Raw genomic sequence first — 22248 nt, forward strand, 5'->3', positions numbered from 1 at the left:
TTCCTGCATTCCCCATTTGTGGCTGTGGCACCGGGATGTTGAACTCATTCTAATGGCATTTCTTTTTCCAAACCCCTTTGAAAAGCACCTCCTTGGTGGCTCTCCGTGCCAGTGGTGACCACGGCTTCTCTGGTGGAGCAGCCAGCACCAGTGCCAACAATTCCTTTGGCTCTTCTTTGAACTGAGTCAGTTCACTTAAGCATTAACCTTAAAATAGCAACTATTTCTGTAGCTGATATAATTAATCTTGTGTGTGTGCGTTCCTTCCCCATCCTAAGCTTTGAGGCTTCACCACTCCCCTGCTGACCAACTCCCTGCTTTGGCACAAGAAGGCTCTTGGCAAATCCTGGCTTTTTCATGGAACAAACACCAAGTGTGGGCTGTGTGTGCTCTGCTCACAGAGGCTGTTTGCCTCCACCACCGCTGTCTCCAGTAGCAGATTCCTTGTTCCCGTGCACCTTCTCAATCTGCTTTTGGGTGGGTGGATGCAGAAGGGGGATGTCCACAAGTGTGGGGTAACACTGGCCCCAGAGGTGGCAGTAACGGAGGGATGGATGGGTGGGTTTAGTGATGCACTAGGGAAAAGGGGGCTGGGGAAGCCTGACGCTTGAGTGGCCCTTGCGTGGTGCCTCATCCAGCCCTGGGAAGGGGAGGAGAGAGGCAAGGGGTGGGCTGGGATGTGGTATTTCTCCTCCCCTTCCTGGGGCAGCTCCTCCATCAATGCACATCCAAGCGTGCAAGTGTAGGATACAGGTCACTATCCCCTCCCTAATTTCCAGCCCTGCCTTATGGCTCCAGCTGTGCAGCAGCCGGGCTCTAGACTGCTGTGCTGGGCTGTTGTACCACTGATGTGTCAGGTCTGAGCACATCAGCGAGGGCGAGGAAGGGGGAAAGCAAAGACCTTTTGCAATGAAGAGCAGAGAGGGAGTACGCTAGAGCGGGGGGGGACCGAGCCTGGCTGCTTGGATGCAATGCTGTTCCCATGGGGTGACTGGAATCCTGATCCATCAATGAGGATGCGTTGGGGAAAACCCCCGTGGTGGTGTCTGAGGATGCTGCTTCAGCGCAGCGAGCCCACGTGGAACAAAAGGCTGCGTGGCTGAGCCTGGCAGACTCTCTGTGTCCTGGGAAAAGGAGCTCAGTGGGTTTATTAAACACTTTGAAGTAAAAACCCGAGGAAGGAAAAGCTCCCTGCAGGCAGAGCAGCCCACGCAGCTCCCAGCTTTTACAGGCAGAGCATGGAGCATCCTCAAGATCCCATCCCAACCTCTGGCGTTGGCGTGGTAGGAGAGGTACCAGCTTCCCTATGAGCACGACCCTGCCCCGACCACAGCACCGGAGCCATCATTTCCATGACAGCACGTTGCAATATGGGGAACAGGCAGCGGATGCACACGCGGTTGCTTCGTAAAGAAGCCAGCCCAGGAGCCCCTGCTGCAGGCACTGGTGGTGGGGAGATGAGAGCACAGCCCAGGCTGCCTTGGAAAGGAGACACAGGGGCATCTGCAAAGCAAAGCTGCTCTCAGGGGCTGGCCCTGGGCTGGATTTTCCTCTCTGAGCAAACAACCCAGCTCCTTCCCCGGCGCGCTGACCGCATTCAGCTGGATGGGAGTGTTTCGTGCCCCAGACACTGTTCACATTTCAATCCCGTCAGCCCCCAGAGCCTCTCCGGGCTGGGGCTGTGTTTCTCTGGCTGTAGAAATGTCGCTGCATCCCAGAGAATGCCGCTAGTGGTGTTATTTAAACAATGATGGGGTTAAAGCTCATCGTTAGGAGGAGAAAGTGACTGGCTTGCACAGTTTCCGATTACTTTTCTCCTCTCGTCTGTGTGAGCTGAGCTCTCTCTTCAGCGTTCCCTGTGGTGGAGGCAGGGAAGGGGTTTAAACAGAATTAAATCCCTTTAACATCGGTTTTGCAGCGGCAGAGCTTGTGTTAAAATTGCCTGTGCTGCATGGGGTGGGTTTGGGACCCTGCTGATCCTCTAGCCAGGCATGGATGCAACATGGCTACAAGATGAAGGGATATACTGCAAAAACCTGGTATTTTGCTGATGGACAGGGCTGCACAGGGCCTTTTGCAGCATATTTGGGGCTCAAACTGGAATATGCTGAGGCTTTCATCCCTAAAAGCCGTGCAAATGTTGGTAGTGACTGGGGAGGATGCTGGGGGGAAGGCAGGAGCCTTGATTGTGCTGCAGATCCCCCATGTCCAGCACCAGCACACCCCGGGGACAGCTGGTGCTGGGTGCTGATGGGGTGGTTTATACTCTTCTGCCTTAATGAGCTCATTCGTGGGAGGATGCGTTAAACAGGAGGATGCATTTTAGAAGCATCCACCTGGGGAACGTGTCCCTGGAGAAGCGAGCATCAAACAACCGTTTGCTGGTAGAAATCAGGGTTGAATCATTGCTCCTTTGCCAACCCCCCAGTGTTTTGTGTTGGGCTCTCTGCAGCCATGCAGACAGGTTTGACTGTATCCAAGCACAGCCTTTTCCCTCCTTGGCTTCACCCACAGAAGTCCAGGCATGCCCGGGCAGCTCCAGTGGGGCCTTCATTGCAACACAGGCAGGGAGAAAACTGTATTTATCGTTTGCATCGGTACAGCTAATGAATGTGTGCCCACGGAGGGCTTTTGTAGAGGCAGAAAGCCCTGCATGGTTTTGAGGTGGAAAAGAGCCGAGTGCCACCGCTTTTAGCACTTGCATGGTTTCCTGGCTGTGCCACAAACCTGCTGTGGGTTCAGTCTGTGGGGTTTTGGGGTTGGTCTCTGTTTCACAGTGAGACCTGAGGACCCTGGGGTGCGCAGCACAGGCCTGCCTTCAGCTGGGGGCTGCCAGGACTCGGAAGATGCTTCTCCTCCAGCTGAAGGTGTTGGTGTCTCACCAAGGTCACCCCATCCCCAGGCCCTGAGCTCAGCCCTGCTTGGAGCTGTGTGCTCCCACCACCAGCTCCCCTCTCCCCATCCTCCTGCCCCCAACCCCCCCCGGTAGGACACCCCTCAGCAGCGGGGCCCTGCCACCCATCATCCCCCCCACACTTCCCGACATTTTCCTCCCGTTCCTCCCAGCGGGGTACGTGTGTCTGGGATCCTCCCCCCACCAGGAATACCCCCGATTCATGGAGTGGGGCCGTGCCAGACCCCCCCCCCCCCTTTTTTCCACTCCCCCCATCCCTATCCCGCAGCGCGGGGCGGGGCTCACCGCTTCCCCCCCCCTTCCTCTTCTCCGCTTCCCCCTTCCGCGCTCCCGCAGCGCGGCCGCGGCCGCTCCGCGCCTGGCGGCGGAGGGTGCGCGTAACCAGGGACACGCACACACAGCGCGGCCCCGCGCCCATCGCTTTGCGGCCGAGCCCCGGTAACAAAGACCCGACCCGCACCCCCCTGCATCCCGCTCCATCCCTAGCCCCAGCCCCGGCCCCGCCGCGGGATGTAGCCGGGCCGGGTGCTGGCAGCGAGGCTCCGCGGCGCCCCCGATGCCCCCGCAGTGAGGCCGGGCGCGGTGCTGCCGGCCACCATGGGGAAATCCAACAGCAAGTTAAAGCCTGAAGTTGTGGAGGAGCTGACCAGGAAAACGTACTGTGAGTGACCGCAGCGGGCCGGGGACCGGCATGGGGGGGCCTCGGGCTGTGTTGGGCTCCGCGGTGCCGCTCCCCGCGGCCGCAGAGCAGGGCTGTGATTGCTCCGGGCAGCGGCGGCCGTTCCGCGGGGAGGGCGCAGGCTCGGCCGGGCTTTGTTGCATGGATCCCGGGGTAATAAAGCGCACCCCACACCGGCAGCAGGGACGAGGAGAGGGGCAGGGAGGCGGTGGAACGCTCTGTTCTCTCATTAAAACAACCCTTCGTGGCCTGTTTCTCAGTCTCCAGCAACCGCGGGGCAAGGGCCGCGTCCTGCCTGCCCGGAGCAAGGCGCCTTCCCTTATTAACCCCCTGCTCCGAGCATCTTTGCTCCCAGGGCCCCGCTGCCAGCCGGGGATGCAGGGACCGTGCTGGTCGTCCTGCGGCGCTGCTTCCCAGGAGCCAGGGGGCTTCTTCATAAACAGGGAACCAAAGCGCCTGGGTGGGTGCCTTGCAAAGTTTGGGTGCGTTACTTGGAGGGTTTCCTTTGTTATTATGCTCTGAAGCGGAGCAAAGAGCCCGGCACCAGGGAGTTGGGTGTTTTTCTATGAGTATCTCAGTATCAGTTTAATAACCTGATTTTCTAAGTGAGTGGCTTTCCTGTCTGAACCTCCGCTGTAATCTTATTAACGTGGCTACTGTCTGAGCCATCCAGTTCTAGCACAATCAGATGGGTTTATTTCCCTGAAGGATGCACAAAGGAAACAAAGGGTTTGGTGGCTCAAGTTTGCCTCCCCGCTTGCAGGTCGGAGCTATTCCCCTCCTGTGTAGCAGCCCCGCGAGCTCTCCCCGCTGTCATTGCTGCAGTCCCACGGCAGCGCTTACCCAAAAAGGCAATAGATCAGGATGCAGCAAGTTCTCCCATATGGAGGAGAGGCAACACTGGTGCATTGCACAACCCTGCACGCGGGGCTGCTCTCTGGTCGGGCAGGTTGTCTGCATAGCCAAACCATGAGCGGTGGGAGGAGAGGTTGGGTACCCCATTGGACTCGGGGGAGAAGAAACAGTGAGAACGTGGCGGTGATGCTGGGCTGGAGCCGAGCGCCGGGTCGGTTTTGGTGTCCTCGCTGCAGCGGTGACCCGTGGCGGGTGCCGCCGCACTGGGTCGGGGATGGTTGTTGCTGTGCTGCAATCACCCGTGTGGTTTGCAGCCACCACGATGATCCAGTCTCCAATGGAGAGGGATCTGGGAAGAGCCGGCCCCAGCGCAGCTGCATCACCTGTGTGCTGGGCTTTCACAGCCCGGGGTGGCTCCTCTTTGCGCAGGGAGGATACCAACCCCAGCGGGGCTGGTGATGATGCCCCATGTCCTACCAGCAACCAAACACAGCACTGGTGAAACCGTGGTCTGCTGGCACAGGGATGCATGAGGCCAGCAGAGGGTCATTGCCTTTGGAATCACTTTATTCCCAACTTTTAACTCCTCTCTTTTGAGTGCTTTCCCCTTTCCATCACACCCCATCCAAGAGCCACTCTGGTCCTTTGATTGCTCCATCAATGACTCTGTGGCCTGTGTGGGGTTTTGCCTGCCTGCTCCAGGCCTCTCAGTGCCTCTTTTTCAAGACCCATTTACCTGTGCAGGTGAGGCAGGAGCCCCGGCAGCCGTGCCGTGGGGCAGCACATGGCCGGAGCCTGGTGCAGCATCCCAACGTGCCCCAGCACCACGCGGCTGGCGATGCAGTGCCCGTCAGGGAGAGCCCTGGCTAATTCCAGGCTCAGTTTTGAGCTCTGCTCATTCCGTCTCTCGTCTCTGGGATTCATGACTTCTGCTGAGTGTTTCTGCCCCTTTTCTGCAGCTGTCAAGGCGAGTGCGTGTTCCCTTGTCTGGTGCCCTCCCAGGCACGTCTGAGAGCCTCTGATTTATCTCCAGGCCCTGGGAGGCTGGGAAGGTATTCATTTCCTTTTGCGCTCTGGGGAATCCAGGCAGGGGAGGTGCAGGTAGGAGTGCAGGGTTGCACTGAGTGCAGTGGGAGGGACTGATCCAGACCCCTGTGTCATGGCTAATGGTAGCTGTACCCACAAATCCATGGCAAACTCAGGAATTCCTGGGATGTTTCTGCTTGGGAAAGGTTTTACTCCACAGCACTGTGGTATTTTGGTACCTTTCTGGCAGTGATCATCCTTCTAAGAGCATCCTTGCCATGTGCTGCCCATCCCGTGTGCTGGCTGCAGGCACTGGCTCTGCCTCATGTGTGGTGCTCTTTGCAGTGCTGTTACAACACATCTGGGCAGATGCCTCCAGGAGCCCATACCTGGGTCCCACACTCATCCTGGGGAGGTTCCCATGGCACTGTGAGCTGTGGCTGTGGAATGTGCAGGGTTTCTCCCACAACGGGGTTTCCTTCCATTGCATCATTTTCTGTCTGTGCCATTTCCAGTCAAAACGAAGCAAATAACAGAAATCCCCTTCTTGGTTTTGCAGGACCAGAGAGATGGGGTTTTGTGGCAAATTTACCTCATCCATGGCACACAGAGGACCCACAGCCTGTGCTGTGTCCCCTCAGTGCTCTTCCAGTGCCTGGTAGCTTCTTGTGTCCCCCAGCCACTGTCCCCTCTGGTCTCTCCATCTCCTCTTTGTGGTGTTTCTCTGGCTTGCCTTGGTCACAGCAATCTTGGGGCAAGCAGGCGATGGGAGCGTGGCACTGTGGGTGCATGGCACGGTGCTGTGCCGAGGATGCTGCAGGCCCTCCATGAGATGTGAGACTTACTTCACTGCAGGTATCCAGAGCAGGTTGTCCCAGGCCCTGCTGGGGACATAGAAGGGCAGAGTCTGTAAACCTCATCTCTTGGCTCCCCTTCTCAATCCACTCCTGACTTACAGTGCTGAGGACCAGATTTGGGTGGCCCTTGGACACCTGAAGGTGCAGGAGGACATCTGAGGGCTTCTTCATAGCGCTGGCTGCCCCAAATCCTGTTGACTTGAGCCCGTCGTCGTGAGCCTTCCAGGATCTCCAGGCACCTGATGCCCAGGAATAGCTGTCAGTGCCAAGCTCACCTGTCTGGCTGCAGGCAAGGATTTAACCTTCCTCAGAGGCCAGGCCGGTGCCGTACAGGAGGGTGCAGGAGAAGCCAACGCTGAGTGATAATAATAATGAATAATAAATCGTGTAATGCCTTGTACTTCCATGGAGCCTTTCATCCCAAAGCTCCTAAAGTGCTTTATGATCATTCATTTATTCATCATCCCGATGCCACGTTGAGGTACCTCCGAGATGCAGTTTTGGCCTCTGTGTGTTTTGTCCCAGGAGGTGATAACACCCGAGGCTTGAAGGAGCCACCGTCCTCCCTTTATCATGGCCCCTCTTCGGCAGGGGTTTAAGCCTGGGCTTAACTTGGGCCAGGTGCTTGCTGCTCAGGGCCGAGGTGGGATTTGGGATTGTGCTTAAGAGCCTTGTGGGGCCGAGCGCGAAGGGTTCTGCTAAGCTGGAGCTTTATGAAGGTGCTGGGTACCGCTGCTCCCTGCAGCCTGCTTGGAGCTGTGTGAGGGGCACGTGTGCAGCTGTGGGTGCGGAGCATGTGTTGTGGGTGGAAGTGGTTCTGTATGGACCATGGGAGGAAAACGTGGTGCTGAGCATCCCTACTCGCAGCAGCGGTCCCAGCCACAGCATCCGCAGCCCTTAAAATCATGAAACGGGCTTAAAAATAAGAGGTTGTTTCAGAAGAACACATTTTAGCTCCTATTTTAAGTCATTTTGGGGTGGTTTGGGTTTCAGGGTTCATTTTCATCATGATTTCCCATGTCCGGAACTCCTAACGCTGGATTTTTCTAATGCTGGCTGCAACAGCCGTGCAAGCCAGCACCCCTGGAGCCATGTAGGTGCAGCAGCATCACTGCTGGCACCGGGCACAGGGTCAGGATGATGGTCCTGAGGCTCTGGTGAAGGTGTGGGAGCCGTGTTGAAGGTACCAACATGATACCCACAGCACTGGGAGGCCCCGAGCTGCAGAGTGGGAGCAGGGAGAAGAGGATGCTCTTTTCCCAAGAACTGCATCCCACCCACTGTGATCTATTTTGTGGATTCTAAACTCACTCTGGCAGCATCATTTTCTGCTCTTTTACAATAAACTGCAGAATTGGCTCTGTGGCTCGACAGTAATGCTCTGAATTAATGGACATTAGTTTAAGAGCAAACTACAAACACATTGATCTGTAGTTACAGGGGTGCATCGTGGTGGGGAGCGTTCAGTGGGAAGGAGAATTCTCCAATTGCAGCAGTTTTCAGCCAGGAAAATGGGTCGGTTCTTCACTGGAAGCACTGGGATGGGCTTTGCTCCATGGTTCCATCCCGCTGGTGGGCAGGAGCAGAGGAGGGACCTCAGTGGCTTCCCGCTGCTGGCTTGTTTTTAGCCTCCGATGTGTTTGTCCTCGGGTGCCGAGTTTCTCTGCTAGGTTGGTTGGTGTTGAAATCCCTCCTGTTGCTCATCCGGCAGCAGCAGGGCAGGACACCCTGGTGGTTACGCACCCGTTGTTCCCTTAGCAGCAAACACTGGGTGAAATACCCAAAGCACAGAGCCCCAGAACAGCCCTAAAGCTCCTCTCGCCCTACAAGCACCCGTTTGGGGGCAGAGAACTGGGGGCAGCATTCCAGGCTGGGATGGGAGCGCTAAGGGACTTGCTCCTGGGAGAGGGGTATCAGGATGCTGAGGCGGATGCCTGCCTGGGTGTGAAGCTGGAGCTGGGCTGCTGCTCCCTGCTTCAAGTGCTCTCAGTGTGTAATAGGATTTGGAAGAGCCCAAAAGAGGAGTTCTGGGGGGAGGACGAGAGCATCTGCACAAGCACCCTCGAGATGCACCGGGGAGAGGGGATAAGAGCAGGTCTGCTCTCCTGTGCCAGCCAGGGATCCTGAGGGAGGGTGATGGATGCGCCAGAGGGATGCTCATGGGCTGGCTTCTGTTTTGGGCCTGTTTTTCCTGCAGCCATGTGGCACCCAGAGCTCCAATGATGGGAGCTGCGTGCAGGTTCACTTCAAGATTGATGTGGACCTGATGTGCTGTCCCCAGAGGGCTATGGGGGGTCTGGAGGCATCTCAAGCCCCTTCCTCAAGGAGACCCCAACCTGCTCCCAGTGAATCTCGTAACTGGGTATCCCTTGTGCTTGTGGACCTGGGGCTCTGCAGGTAGATGCAAGGGAAGCAAGTTTTGGAGTGTCCTTGAAGCCACTGGGAGGTGGGAAGGGGAATACGTGCCCAAGGGTCCCTCGGGCTCCCTCTGCAGCACAGTGGAGCAGTGGTACCCACTGGCCACGCTGCTGCTGCTGCTCAGGCATCAGAAGAATCACATTTCATTTATCCCCTGGCATGTTAATGGATCTGCTTAACCACTCTCCTGACCTTTGCTGCTGCCACTATAATTAAGGTTGTGAAACACGAAGCTCTGAAGGCATCAAAGGAAGCGGCTGCTTCAGGGAGGAGCCCGCGGATGCACTCGCTCTGTTATCGGGGTGACACTTGCGGGGTCACTTTGTTCCTCCCTCCCCATCTCATCCTCCCGGGTCTTCTAGGGAGCTGGATGGGAAAGGAGCCAGGATCCATGCCCTGCATCCCTGCTCGAGGGCCAGGGGGACTGGGGGTTCTCAACATGGCGAGCATCACTCCCATCACCACCATTGCTCTGTGTTCCCAAGCCCAGGAGTGCTGGCACAGGACTCAATCCCCACAGCTCCTGCACATTGTTCTCCCTTCAAGGCACGTTTTTGCTTCCTGCATGGCCGGAGAGCTGCCAGTGCTTCATCCATCCGTGTTGCCCCAGCATCTCCTGGTCACTGGCTGGACGTGTGGATTTGCCCTGGGTCTCTGTTACGTGCCATGGAGCAGCGGGTGTTCTGTGCCTCCAGCACCATCCCTCAGTGCAGTGTGGTCCCTGCTGAGATGGGGAGGTGGCAGAGGCCCTGTTTCCACCGAGGCTTCACCCTGCAGCATCCTCTGGACCTTTCCTTGGCTCCAGAGTCCCAAGGCTGAGTCACAGAGACTTCCCTTCCCTTGCCTGGGGCAGGAATCACTCCATGGGTTGGGGCAGCACCTTGGAGCACGGGGCCATGCTGAAATCCCCGGTTCAGGGGAGGACAGAGCAGGGGGACACAGTCAGTGGGGCTGCTCCATCCTTGCTCCCAGCAGCCCTGCGGATGCTCTGCCTTGCCATGGGGTATTGTTGTGTGGGCTCACTGGGAAGCCGGGATTAAACCCAGCCTAGAACAGACCTGAGCCACAGGCTCCTGCTGTGGGTGTGTTTCAGCCCGATTCATTAACTTCCAAACGAAGGCACCGTCCTTTGCCCTTCCTCTGCTGCCTTTGCTGCAAAGAGCGACTGCTGCTTGTTCCCTGAACCCGATCTCCAAAGCCTAATGTCGGGCCCTTAAATATTTAATAAAGTCTAAAAAGGATTTTAACTGCATCTTGGCTTTCCTGTTGGTGCCAGCCCCGGGGGAGATGAGAACAGAGCTGCTCATGGACCTGTTTATCCAGTCTGGGAGCAAGACAGACCACTAATGGCAACCGCCGGCGAGAAGGGTGCCAAACGCACATGCAGTTCTCTGCACATATTGCTCCCTATCTCAGCAGTAACTAATGACACCAATAACGCTGTCGGGTTTGTGCTCTGAACGTCTCGGAGGCTCCCGGACCCGCCGTGCTGCTGCTGCTGTCTGTGTCTGATGGGGAGAGGAGCCAAATTGTGCTTGGGGAGATGGGCAAGTTGGGATGGGGATGTTCCGCTCCGACAGGTAGGCAGCTGCGGCTGTGTTGTGCCTGCGGGGTGAGGCTGCTCCGACATCCCTTTGTGATGGGGTGCTGCGGGGATGGGTGCTTGCATGGGGGTGATCCCAGCACGGGGACACTGCTGGTGTATTGCATTGAGGCTGGGAGCAGGGATGGGGTGTGCAGGGCTGAGATGGGGGCACGGTGATTCGGACACGCTGCTGCTGGTCATCTCTGGGAGCAAAAGGAGATGTCACGGGGCAGGCTTGTGCCACGGTTGTGTCCGTTGGGGTGACCCTGGTGCTGCAGGAGGGTTTTGGTGTTTTAATGCTGCTTCCCCAAAGCTAATGAGCAGGAGCAAACCTCAGCCCTGGGGCTACCAAACCTCCCTGGAGCTGGGGCTGAGCCCTGATGGAGGGCAGCAGAGGGTGTGCTCTGTAATGTTTAACCAGGACACTGGTTGTGTACCGACACCTGAATTTGAATGGGCCCGAGTCACCAGGGCCAAGCAACCCACGTGCCCTAGGTGCCGGTGTGCAGTGTGTCTTAAAGGCTACCGCATCAAATGGGGACCCTGGTGAGCCAGCACAAAGCCACCCAACAACCCCGAATGGCCGGAGATGGTCTTAGCAGCAGATCCTGCCTGTCCCTGTGGAAGAAGCCCCACAGCTGCTGCACTCATGGGCACCTCCAACACCTTGAGGTGCTGCTGTGCTCTTGGGTTTGTGTTTTGTAGGGATGAGGCCTGAAGCTGGTGATGACTGCTGAGGTTACAACGTGGTTACCCCCGAGTAACCTGCTCTGAAGGGCGCTGGGTCCATCTCTGACTGATGGGACCACTCTGGGTCTGTGTTTGCAGGAGCAAGGTGGGAAGCTTGCACTGAGCATCCACTCAGGCTGCTGTGCTGAGCTCTGATTGCTGCTCTGCGGGGACCGGGGGCTGATTCTGCTGGTTGAGCTGTGGTGCTGAGCCCCAAATCTGGGTCCCAGGACAAGGAGTGAAATCCAAAGGAGCGCATCTACTGTCACCTGCTTGGCGGGGACAGAGTGGGGAGCTCGTAATTGGTCAATATGATGATGTAAGTGGGGTTTGTAGCAGGTTTGTGTTCAGCCAGTCCTTAAATACGTGTTCATAGGGGCGAGGGGTGAAATGTGTTGGGTGCAAATTGCAGGGTGTGTGGGATCACCCCTGAGCACGGCGGCGTTTCATGCATGAGGGGCCCATCAGCTCATGCATGAGCCCCCGGTCATTTCCACATCAGCACCCAGTAAGTTCATGCATGAGCACCCGATCAGTACACACATGAGTGCATAATTAACTTAACATAGAGCACGGGGTGGTTTATGCATGAGCGCCCAGTTAGCTCACGCTGGATTACACACTGGTCCACGCATGAGCTCCCTGTTACATACTGCATGGGTGCCCAGTTGATGCGTGTGCTCTCCATCAGTTCGTGCCCCAGTGTCCAATTAATTTCTGCATGAGCACCTGATCCATTCCCACCTGAGTGCCCCATTAGCACATGCACAAGTGTGTCACCTACTAATTACACTAATTCACCCACGAGTGCCCAATTAGTTCAAGCAGGAGTGCCCAGTGAATTCACACCTGAGAGCTCTATTAGCCTGTTGCCACTGGAGTCAAGAGTGCCCATAAAATGGATGCATGAGCACCCCTTTCATTCACACCTGAGCACCCAGGTAGTTCATGCATGAGCACCCAATTAGTTCACCTAGAAGCATCCAGGTATTTATGCTCAATTAGTCCGTGCTTGATCACCCGATTTATTTCTGCATGAGTGCCCATCTGGCTCAGGCATGGGTGCTCAGTTAGTGCATGCGTAAGTGCCCCATTAATTCATGCCTGAGCACCCACTTTGCTCACGTGGGAGCACCCACTCTGCACATGCAGAGGTGCCAATTTGCCTTCATCTGAGCAGCTGCAGCAGGTTTAGGCAGCCCCAGACCTGGGTGAGAGCCCCAGGATGGGGCAATGCTGGCTCCCCTAGAGCAGGATGCGCAGGGACCTGCGAGGACCCCTATAAATGCTGCAGGACCAACAGTGCCGTGCCTTGGTGGGTGATGCTGGACCTGTTGCCAGTGGGTTGGTGGTGGAGGCCAGGCCTGGCAGAGCTGCAGTGCCCTGCAGGGGAGGCAGAGCTGCTTTGTGCTGGAAATTATTAACTGTGGTTCCCCTGATAAGGCAGCGGTGGCACCATGGGATCAAGGTGCTGTTGTAGTGGCTGGAGCACAGGGGGACATGCAGGGGCTTGGTGCAGGCTGGTGCTGGCTGCTACACTGGGGCAGTGCTTGCTGAGCCTGTGCGAACCCAAAGGGCTGGAGCATCATGTCACCTCCTGCATCCCACCACGGCCAGGGGTCTCAAACCATTCCGAATCCATTCACTTCTCCTGTACTCCTTACTGCTGTGGTCCAGCGAGCACCCAGCTCTCCTGCGGGCAGGGCGATGGACGGGGATTCCAGTCCCGGGTCCCTCCTCTCCTGCTGCCTGGCGAACACGAATTAACAGGCTTTGAGCACTGATTAACCAGAGCTGCTTGCTGCAGCAAGCAGTGGCAGCTGGGTGGTGGGAAGAGAGGGGAGCACGCAGAGGGCGGGTGGTGATGGAGCTGTCAGTCCTCGCTGCGCCGTTCAGGGTTGATGGAAGGGTGGGGGTAGAGACCTGGGGGGGGGTTTGGGTGCCGGTAGCTGTGAGGAGGGGGCTGGAGGCTGTTTGTAGTGCAGCCGCATCCGGGGCCTCTGCCCCTCTGTGCTGCGTGAGATGTGTGACTGAATCCCTGCTCCCGGATGAGGTGGGAGCGGGGATGGAAGGCCAAGGGGCAGCTCCTGGGCTGCCCTGGGGTCCCTGTCCGTGCCGGCGGTGCGAGCCCTGCACTCAGCCCTTCCCTGCGCTGGGCTAAGAGCAGCAGAAACAAAGGTGCTGCTGGCACGAGCTGTGTGCGGGGCTGGGCGTGCAGGAGGGTGCCTGCGCCGCGTACCCGGGGCTCCCGGCTCGGTGATGCCCCTTACAGCGTTGTGGCTCAGAATGAGCGCTGATACCCTGCCTTTATTCAGTGCCTTTCATCCCTAAGGATCCCGGGGCACGCTGCATCCTCTAACAAGCTGCTACGTGAACTATTTATAGGCATTCCCATAGCGGCTGCGGGAATGCTGATCCCTGTGGAGCACGGTTCAGCCGGAGCACGGCGACGGAGCTGGCCCTGCTCCGGTGGGATGCTGCAGTGGGGATGCTGTGGGTCATCCCCGTGTCCTTGAGGAGTCAAACCTGGCGGAGGTTTCTATCGCCGCAAATTGATTTGCATGGGCTCGGCATCGCGCTGTAATCAATGCCAGGGGAGGGAAATGCAGCAGCCGCCACTGCACAGGTACCTTCTATGGGCATGGTTGGGCTCTGTGTGACAGGGAGCTGCAGAGGATGGACTGGGGAGGGTGGAGAGACAGCCCTCGCCCTGCATGTGTCCCCTGTCCCCAGCCCCAGCATGGGCGGTTTGGCCTGGCCAGGAGATTGGTGTCCCCAAGGCTTCCATGGCCACGGGTCCCTGCTGCAGGGATGGATGTGAGCATCCCTAACCGGTGCCACTGGGATTGTTGACACCCAGCAGGATCAGAGCGGCTGGAAGTGGCAGCACGGTCGTCCTCTGCCTCGGATCCATAACAGAGATGCAGGTACCTGCTCAGCCCCAGCTTTGCCGTGGTGTTTCCTTGCAGAGGGAACACTCTGCCCTGGGAAGACGAAAAACTTGGTGGCAGCAAAGGGATGCATCCAGAGGTGGTGGTTTTCCAAGGGAGATAAGGCTGCATTCCCATCCCAGGGCAAACCCCTCAGCTTCCCAGTGCAGGAGGTGCCAGTGCACTGGAAGAGGGATGCACAGGAACAAATCCAGCCTCGGGAGCCCTGTGCTGACACCTGAACGTGCAGGTGTCACCACACATCCCTCTGCAGGAAAAGGGGAGCCTGCCCCATCCCTCCCCTCCCACCCCATTCCAAGTGTGTCATCAGCAGCATTTCTCCTGTACCAAAAAAAGCACAAATTCCTTAATTGTTTCCTGCTGGAGTTGAAAGGCAGCTCCAGGGCCTGAAATAGCCCAGTGGGAAACACAGCGAATGAGGGAGAGCACAAGGTGATTTGCCTGGAGGGGCTGAGCCCAGCGCTGTCCATAGCCCTGGGCTGCCCCTTTCTCCTGCCCCGAGGGCTGCCTGGAGCCCTGCTGCTCACCCTCCTCCTCCTCCCATTCACCTCAGTCAGTGTCTGCAGGCGACTGGGGCTGCAGAGCTGGTGCCTGGGGCATCCCCCGAGCATCCTTGGGTGGAGGGCTTGGCTGGTGTCCCGATGCTTGTGGGGAAGCCTGTTCCTGTTAGAGACATCGCTCAGCATCTTTCCCTTGGAAGGATGTTTCTGCACAGCCCTTTCTATCGGGAAGGGGAATCCTTCAGGACTGGCACGATTGCTGGTTTTGCCTGCCCCAGCTCAGCTGCTGGATGCAGCACATCCTTCCCAGCTTCCTCCTGCCAAGAGACCTCTGTCTTTTTCCCTTGTCTGCTCTTCCCCTGCCAGGCAGCCCTGCCAAGACAACCCTCCAAATCCCTCCTGCAGCACGGCCAAAGCCCTCAGTGTCCTTCAGCCCAGGTTCTGAGCATCCCTGCGCCTGCCTCCCTTCTCTGGAGGTGCTGTGGTCCACACACCCCATGGCAGTGTAGTGGGTGCTGCTACCCTCCCAGCACAGCCCTGCAGCCCTTTGCCAGCTCCCTGGGGAAGGGGGGGGGAGATGCTTCCCCGTGCTGAGCCCTTCTTGAGGGGGTTTGCAGGCTCTGTCCCTCCAATGGAGCCTGAGCTGAGATGGAGGGACCCCTTGTATATAGAGGGACAGCAATTCCTGCCCATGGGGATGTGGGGCCCAGCACTGGTCTGTATGCGAGGTGGGGGCCAGCGTGTGTCCTGCAGCCCTTCTGCAGTGTGCACCTTTCGCCAGGCACGTTATAAATCTTTATGAGGGAGAATTGCTTTCTTCTCTTTGCCATGCAAGGTAATTGGCATCTGTTGATGTGTCTTGGGTCTCTGTTTTTATCAGCCGTTTGCACACTGAGACATCTCCTCTCTGCCTCATTATCCCAGCGCGGTCCAGACCTATTGCTCTTGTGTTATTATTTAGATGCAAGATGCAAAGGAAATGACTAATGGGGCTGTTCCCCCTGCCCCTGCCTTCTGGCACTAGGCTCTGTGCTGGCCGAGCACTGCTCTTGCAGTGGGACACGTGGGGACAGGTACCAGTGCCCTGCCCCATTGGGATCCCCAGCATCCTGCATCCCTTCAGAGCCCTTCCTCTGCTGAGGACGTTGGTGATCTCAGCATCTGTGCCCAGGCTGGGGACACTCGGGGTTGCCAACGCTCACCATGTTCTAGCTTTTCACATTTTGGGGGTTTCTTCAGAGCCCAGAAGAGCTTCCTTAGGGCCCTGGGATGGGTTTGGTGATGTTTCTCCGCGTGGTTTACATGCAGGTGGTGCTTGGGGGGACGTTGGCTCTGGGGCTGTGCCTGTGCCATGCTCAGTGTCTTGATGTCGGGGCCTGGCTGGTGCTTGGGCAGATGTTTCCAGACATGTTTTGGTCTGGCCCCTGCGTGATCCACAGCACCTCGCAATGATGGTGCTGCACTCCTGGGGCAGGGAGCAGCACATCTTTGTGCTGTGATGTGGGGGCTGGAGGGACCCCATCATCCACCCGGGGTTAAGCCAGGCTGTGCCTTGATGGCAGCACTTACATGCAGGGAACACACGGCAGCGCATGGAATGAGTGAGTCCTGGCACATCCCTGCCAGGGAATCCACTTACGGGAGGTGCAGAAGCGCAGCTGTCACTGGGCAAGCACTAAATTCCTTTCTTTTTTTCTCTTTTCTCCTGTTTTCTCTTGCAGTTACGGAGAAGGAGGTGCAGCAGTGGTGAGTGTCTGGCATGGTGGTGAGTGCTGGGGAGAAGGGATGGGAGCAGGCAGTGCTCAGCTCAGAGAGTCAGACAGCAGAAACAGAGGGGTTTTCCTTGCACACCTTATGGTGTGGCTTGGCTCTGGCTGCTCTTGGCTGCCCATATGGGACGTCGCACGCTCCCTCTTGCCTCTTCCTCCCCATAGGGGTGGCCAAGGCAAGCAGGGACATAGGGACAGCCCAGCTGGTGGCCGTGGCCCTGGCTGGGGGATGCTGCTGCTTGTCCCACCGTGTCACCGTCTGCAGCAGGGCTGGGGCTGGCGGCAGGCTCTCACCAACCCATCCCCTCCACCCCACCGCGCGCGATGCCCTAGAAAAGCCACCGCTTCCCTTTCATCTCCCCACCAGTCAAGGGTTGCTTTCTTTATCTCCTTCTCTCATCCTTCCCCCCCTCCTCGGTGAGTCATAGCTGCAGCAGCGTGAAAAAGATGTCACCGGCGCTTCGGTTTCCCACCTCGCCACCCCCTTCCCCTCCTCCTCCAGCCCTAGGCCTGCTGCAATGGGCGCCTGACAGATCTAAGAGACACGTTGCATAATGTTCACACACCCTCCGTGGTCCCTGGTGGTCCCTGGTGGTCCCTGCATGTCCCTGATGGTCCCTGCTTGGTCTCCTCATCCATGGAGCTGGCAAACCTCTTCCCCTGCACCCTCCCGTACGGCACTTTGCAGCATCCAGACCCAGACCGAAGCAGGGATCCAGGGCTTTGGGGGTGTTTAAGTGGTGATAGTGTTTGGAAGATGCCCTGGGCTGGACCACCCTGAGGACACGGTCATCCTGCTGTGCCCACAGCTCCTCAGAGCGGCTTTCACGTGGGGTCCTCCAAATAACACTGTCATAGTCCTGGGGCTTCAGGCCACTGTGCTGTTGGTACACGGCTGCAGCTCGTGCTGAGTGGGGAAGCTGCAAACTGCCTGTGGGGTTGCTGCTGATCCCAAGTCCCTTTCCTGGCCATCTCCGTGCTGGAAAGCCAGGTGGATGACTTGGTGTAGCCATGGAGCAGCAGCAGAGGGGAAGGCAAGCTCTGGCCCTAGGACGCAGCGTTCCATTTGCAGCTTCTTGCTCAGGAGCTGTGTGTATCCAGAGTTCTGAGAGAGGGATGTAAGCACTGCTGCTGACCCTGTGATGCTTCAGTGCTGGAGCAGGTGACTCTGTGCAGGGGCTTTTTGTCTTGCAGGAGGTTTAAAAGACCTCGTGGTGCCCATCCGCTGCCTTTCCTCCACAGGTACAAGGGCTTCATCAAGGACTGCCCCAGCGGGCAGCTGGATGCCGCGGGCTTCCAGAAGATCTATAAGCAGTTCTTCCCCTTCGGCGACCCAACCAAATTCGCCACCTTCGTTTTCAATGTCTTTGATGAGAACAAAGTAAGGCTGGGAGAGGTGGGGGGCACGGTGTGAGGGGGGTCAGGGGAGTGATGCTGGGATGGGTTCGGAGTGCGGCTGCACGGTACCGGGGGAGGACAATATTCCATCGTTCCTCCCTCCCCACGGCCTTTTGGGATGTGCCCCACAGGCATGAGCAGGGAGGGCTTTGCCGGGCAGGGGTGGCAGCGATGCCCTCACCCATCCTTCCCTCCCCCAGGACGGGAGGATCGAGTTTTCCGAGTTCATCCAGGCGCTGTCGGTCACCTCCCGGGGGACGCTGGACGAGAAGCTGAGGTGTAAGTGCTCCCCATGGACACCGGTGGGCTCAGCCCCATGAGGGGGGTGGCATGGGGACAGCTATGGGGGGGGAGGATGCAGTCCCCAGCACCTCGGTATCGCTCTGCCTCGCAGGGGCGTTTAAGCTGTACGACTTGGACAACGACGGGTACATCACGAGGAACGAGATGCTGGACATTGTGGATGCCATTTATCAGATGGTGGTAAGTGGCAGAGGGTGATGGGGGCTGTAGGGAGGATGCTGAAACATCCCTGGTTCCTTCCCTGCGATTTTTTGGTGGGAGTTTATGGCCACGGTGGCCAGAGCAGGGCTTGGATCCAGCCACTGAGGATGGCTCTGGTGCCAGAGACGACTCCTTGTGCGCTGTCCTGACGTGGGGGATTTGGGGGAAGAAAACACATCTGCTTGCTTGGAGACACCATCCAGGCTGGGAACAGATGGGTGCGTGACCAGGTCCCATCTTGCTGCCACAGGGAAACACAGTGGAGCTTCCTGAGGAGGAGAACACACCGGAGAAGAGGGTGGATCGGATTTTTGCCATGATGGACAAGGTGAGGATACTTGAGTGTTTTTTCCCCTGCAGTCAAGGGATTTAGGGATCAGTTGTGCCCAATCTCAGCTCTTGCACGTGCCTTCCTTTGGCAATACAAGGTCTCAGCTGTCGCTGCAGACTGGATACAGGATCCCTGTATCTGGGATATCCAGGTCCCCAGTGTGGCATTGCTCCTCCCTGGCTGCAGGCACTGATGGCTTGACAGGGAAACTGAGGCTGCAGTGGTGGGGGGGGACCTGTGTGGGTCCTTGATGTGGTGCCAGGGCCCTGGGGTGCTCAGACCCGGGATGCTCGGTCCCGGCATCCCCCTCACCAGGGCAAGGTGATGCTGAGCAGGGGTGTTTTGCAGAACGCGGACGGGAAGCTGACCCTGCAGGAGTTTCAGGAGGGCTCCAAGGCTGACCCCTCCATCGTGCAGGCGCTTTCCCTCTACGATGGGCTCGTATAGTCCCGGGGCCAAGCGGCGGTGAGTGCAGTGCTGGGGAACCCGGGGGTGCCCCATCTCCCACCTGCTTTGATGCCATTCCCATCTTTCCCAGGGGTGGGTGGCTGGTTCTCCTTATCCCCCCCAAATCTAGCTGGATGGAGATGTTCCTACCCCATATTGATGTGTTTCTCCCAGTCCTCCCGTCCCATAGAGCACTCCTGGACCGCAGCAAATGAGGATGCGGTAGAGTCACCCAGCTGGCAGGCATTTGCCTGCGGCACAGCTCGGTTCTTCCCTGTAGATGTGGCTGCAGAGGAGGCAGCTGGTGCGCTGAGGGCATGGGGATGCTCCGGAGAGAGATTATATTAAATGTTTTATTTATATTGTATCTCATTATATTGCACCCTGGAGCTGGCAGGGTTTGGCATGGCCGTGTCAGGGATGCGGTGCTTCGCTGAGCACACTGTGATCCTCACCATCCCTCATGGAGCCACGCAGATGGGGTGGTTTTGGTCATCACAGCCCAGGCAGTGTCCAACCATGGGTGGCGACGGGCGTTTTTTAACCCCACTGGAGTTCTGAGCCATTCAAAACCATTACTGTGCTTCCAGCCTTGCCCTTCCAGCTGCGCTGGTGCCCGCGGTGCTTTCTGCCCTTATTCTCACCCTGTTTTTCTCCTCCCCACCCTCTCCCGCAGATGCCTGGGGGAAGATGCTCTCCGTGCCATCCGACCACCGCCGCGCCAAGCTTGCCTGCCCCTCTTGGCCTTCCTCTCTGTTCCGCGAGCAGAGGATGCCCTCGAAGCGCGAGCTCTCTCCCTTCTCCGCACTCCGAACCAGCCGCTGCCATTCGCCAACTTCTGCTTTTCCCAGTGCAAAACCCACCTCGGAGCCCGGGCTGAGCGGCAGCGAGCACCCGAGACTGCAGCGCAGGGGGGCAGCGGGTCGAGCATCACTGCAGGCAGAGCAACCCCCCCTTACCCCGGCCTCCTCGCCCCCTTTGCTCCCCTTTTCCTATGTTTTCGGATGGGACTGTGGATGCGCCGGTGTTGTCCTCTCCCGGGAATCAGCTGGCTGGAGACGGAGCCCAAAGGTACCGGGGGACCCGCACCCCGGGGTGCTGCCTGCGCAGGGCAGGGGAGCCGAGGCACTGACGGCCATTGGGAACACGCAGCGCTGGTGTCGCCAGCCCGGCCCGGCTCTCTAGGGATATATATTATTATATTAATTTTTTTTTGTGAGACAGTATTGTGCTTTTTTCTCTTCTTTTTTTTTTTTTTCTTTTTTCTCTTTCCTTTGGTGGAAAAAAAAAGTGAGGTTTGGTTGTTTTTTTTTTTACATGCCTATCTCCGCAATGGATATCCTTATTTATTTGTTGTAAATGTTGCTGCCGTGTTTAGTCTCTCGCGTGTGTGTCCGACCACCCAGGTGATGATGATACAGGTTTACATGCTCGTACACTATTGCGGGGCACCGGGAGCCTGCAATAACAATGAAGCCAAAAAAATCTGCCTTCCCCCTTTCTCTTCCCACCCCCTGTATCCCGAGCTCCGTGGGCTGGCTGCTGTTTTAAGGGGGTGCTGTAGCTTCGTTTCCTCTTCCTGTTCCCCCCTTTCCCTGTGTTTTTCTGTTCACCCTTCCCTTGGCAATCTCAGCCCAGGCTCTGAGCAGACAGAGCCAGCTCCATCCCTCAGCTGGGCAGGGCGAGGGAACTGCCGGGCACCAGAACTTCCTCATTTCCTTTCCTTTTCCCCATTTTCTCTCTGCATGATGAAGTATTAATGGAACCGAGAGCTGGGTTTTGCTTTCAGGGGGATTCCTTTCCTCTTTTCTGTTGTGCTGATGGTGGGAAGGTCTGTTGGCACCCCAAGGGGGTGCCTGTGAATTGTCCCATATGTGACAGGGCTGAGGGGATGCCCATGGGAATGGCTTGCTCCATCTTCCCCATCCCAGCCGGGGTGATGCAGTAACTCCTGCCCTATGGCTGCCAGGCCAAGAGATGCTTGAGGTGTCTCCTTATCCCCTTGCTCCCTGTTTAGGACATGGGAAGTTTTGCTGTAATCCAAGGGCACAGCTCCAAAGCAGAGCCGTTTGCATCCATGGTGGGAAAAAGCTAGGGAAAAGTGACTGGAGACACCCAAGTGTGGGGCTTGGAAATGGTCCCCTATTCACAAGGGATAATGTGTGGCTTCTCCATCACCTGCCAGCACTCTGGATGTGCTCCAGCAGGGCTCAGCTCCAGGACACAGTTGGCATCTCCACTGGAGGACAAGATGCTGCCGCAGCTCTGTTTCCATCTGCCTTGGTCCCTGCAATGGGGAAGGAGAGATTTGCATCTCATCAGGAGCAAAGTGCAAGATGCCTGTTGGACCCCTAAAGCCACCTGCGATGGCTCTGGTGTGGTTTGTTCCTGGCCCTGTGATCCCAATGCCATGCTCCTACCACCCTAGGGGCTCACCCCTCTGTCCCTGCTCTGGTTGATGCTGGCAGTATCTTTCCACCCGCTGTCTGCTGGGATGTCTGCAGCCCCCATGGCTGGGATTTGTCCCCGTAGTGGTGGGAAGTGACATCTGGATGTGGAGGATGTTCTCCGATGATGTAGGGGATAAGGAAATACTCCAGCCAAGTGATGCTGGTCCTTTGCCATGCAGCCCTAATCCCCAGTTTCGGGGCCCATGTGCTGGTGGCGTTTTCTGATGCCCATAAAAAACACCCTTCCCCATTCCCCAAGGAGAGAGACCTCACGTCCATGTGCAATATTTCTGCCTCTTCTGCAGCTCCTGCCCCTGAGGGTGCCCATGTTTCCCTCCTGGAGGGTGTCACCTCGCTCCCTCCCATGGAAACCCCTTATCCTTGATGCTTTGTGGCCAAAACGCAACTCTCTTGGGTAGATCTTTGCAGTGCCTCCAACTTCTCTAACGCTTGTCTGCCAGACCGGTCCCTTTCTGGTGCCAATCAATGTTCCCATTGAACGTGACACTGCTGCAATCTCCTCTGCTGATAAATGATGGACCCTGTGGTGTTTGACACAATTCCCAGGCAAAGGCAAACCTCATTTGCTCTGATGCTTTGCTCTGAAAGGCTTTTAATTTTCAGAGGACCTGCTGTGCTTTGAGCTCCATCAGTGCTCGACAACGTCTGACCAGGAAGCAGCCCCATCACAGGGGGGATGAAGGACCAACATCAGCCTGGGAGAGCTTCAGACCCCCGAAATACTGACATTCAGTGCCCATCAGGATGGTGCTGACATTCCTACCAGCAACCTCCTGCTGCTGCTGCTGCTGCTGGGCTCAGGGATGGAGCCCAA

General features: G+C 57.4%; 1 protein-coding gene across 1 annotated transcript; it reads left to right on the forward strand.

The window, feature by feature from the left end:
- Positions 1-3476: 3476 nt before the first annotated feature.
- NCS1 (neuronal calcium sensor 1) lies at positions 3477-19908 on the forward strand. Its single transcript, XM_057401537.1, has 8 exons — positions 3477-3575; positions 16236-16260; positions 17526-17664; positions 17882-17960; positions 18076-18164; positions 18436-18513; positions 18865-18981; positions 19640-19908. The coding sequence occupies exons 1-7, from the start codon at positions 3512-3514 to the stop codon at positions 18961-18963; spliced, it is 573 nt and encodes a 190-aa protein (XP_057257520.1). The 5' UTR covers positions 3477-3511; the 3' UTR covers positions 18964-18981; positions 19640-19908.
- Positions 19909-22248: the final 2340 nt, after the last annotated feature.

This window comes from Pezoporus wallicus, unplaced genomic scaffold (genome assembly GCF_028554395.1).
Source record: "Pezoporus wallicus isolate ANWC-B61680 ecotype Strahan unplaced genomic scaffold, APGP_CSIRO_Pwel_v1 contig_8013, whole genome shotgun sequence".
Lineage (NCBI taxonomy): Eukaryota > Metazoa > Chordata > Aves > Psittaciformes > Psittacidae > Pezoporus > Pezoporus wallicus.

What these genes read in the sequence shown, in the direction of transcription:
- NCS1 (XM_057401537.1), top strand. Translation starts at nt 3,512, where the DNA reads ATGGGGAAATCCAACAGCAAGTTAAAGCCTGAAGTTGTGGAGGAGCTG. An exon ending in GAGAAGGAGGTGCAGCAGTG is followed by an intron (nt 16,261 to 17,525) that starts GTGAGTGTCTGG and finishes TTTCCTCCACAG; the next exon opens with GTACAAGGGCTTCATCAAGG. An exon ending in TTTTTGCCATGATGGACAAG is followed by an intron (nt 18,514 to 18,864) that starts GTGAGGATACTT and finishes GGTGTTTTGCAG; the next exon opens with AACGCGGACGGGAAGCTGAC.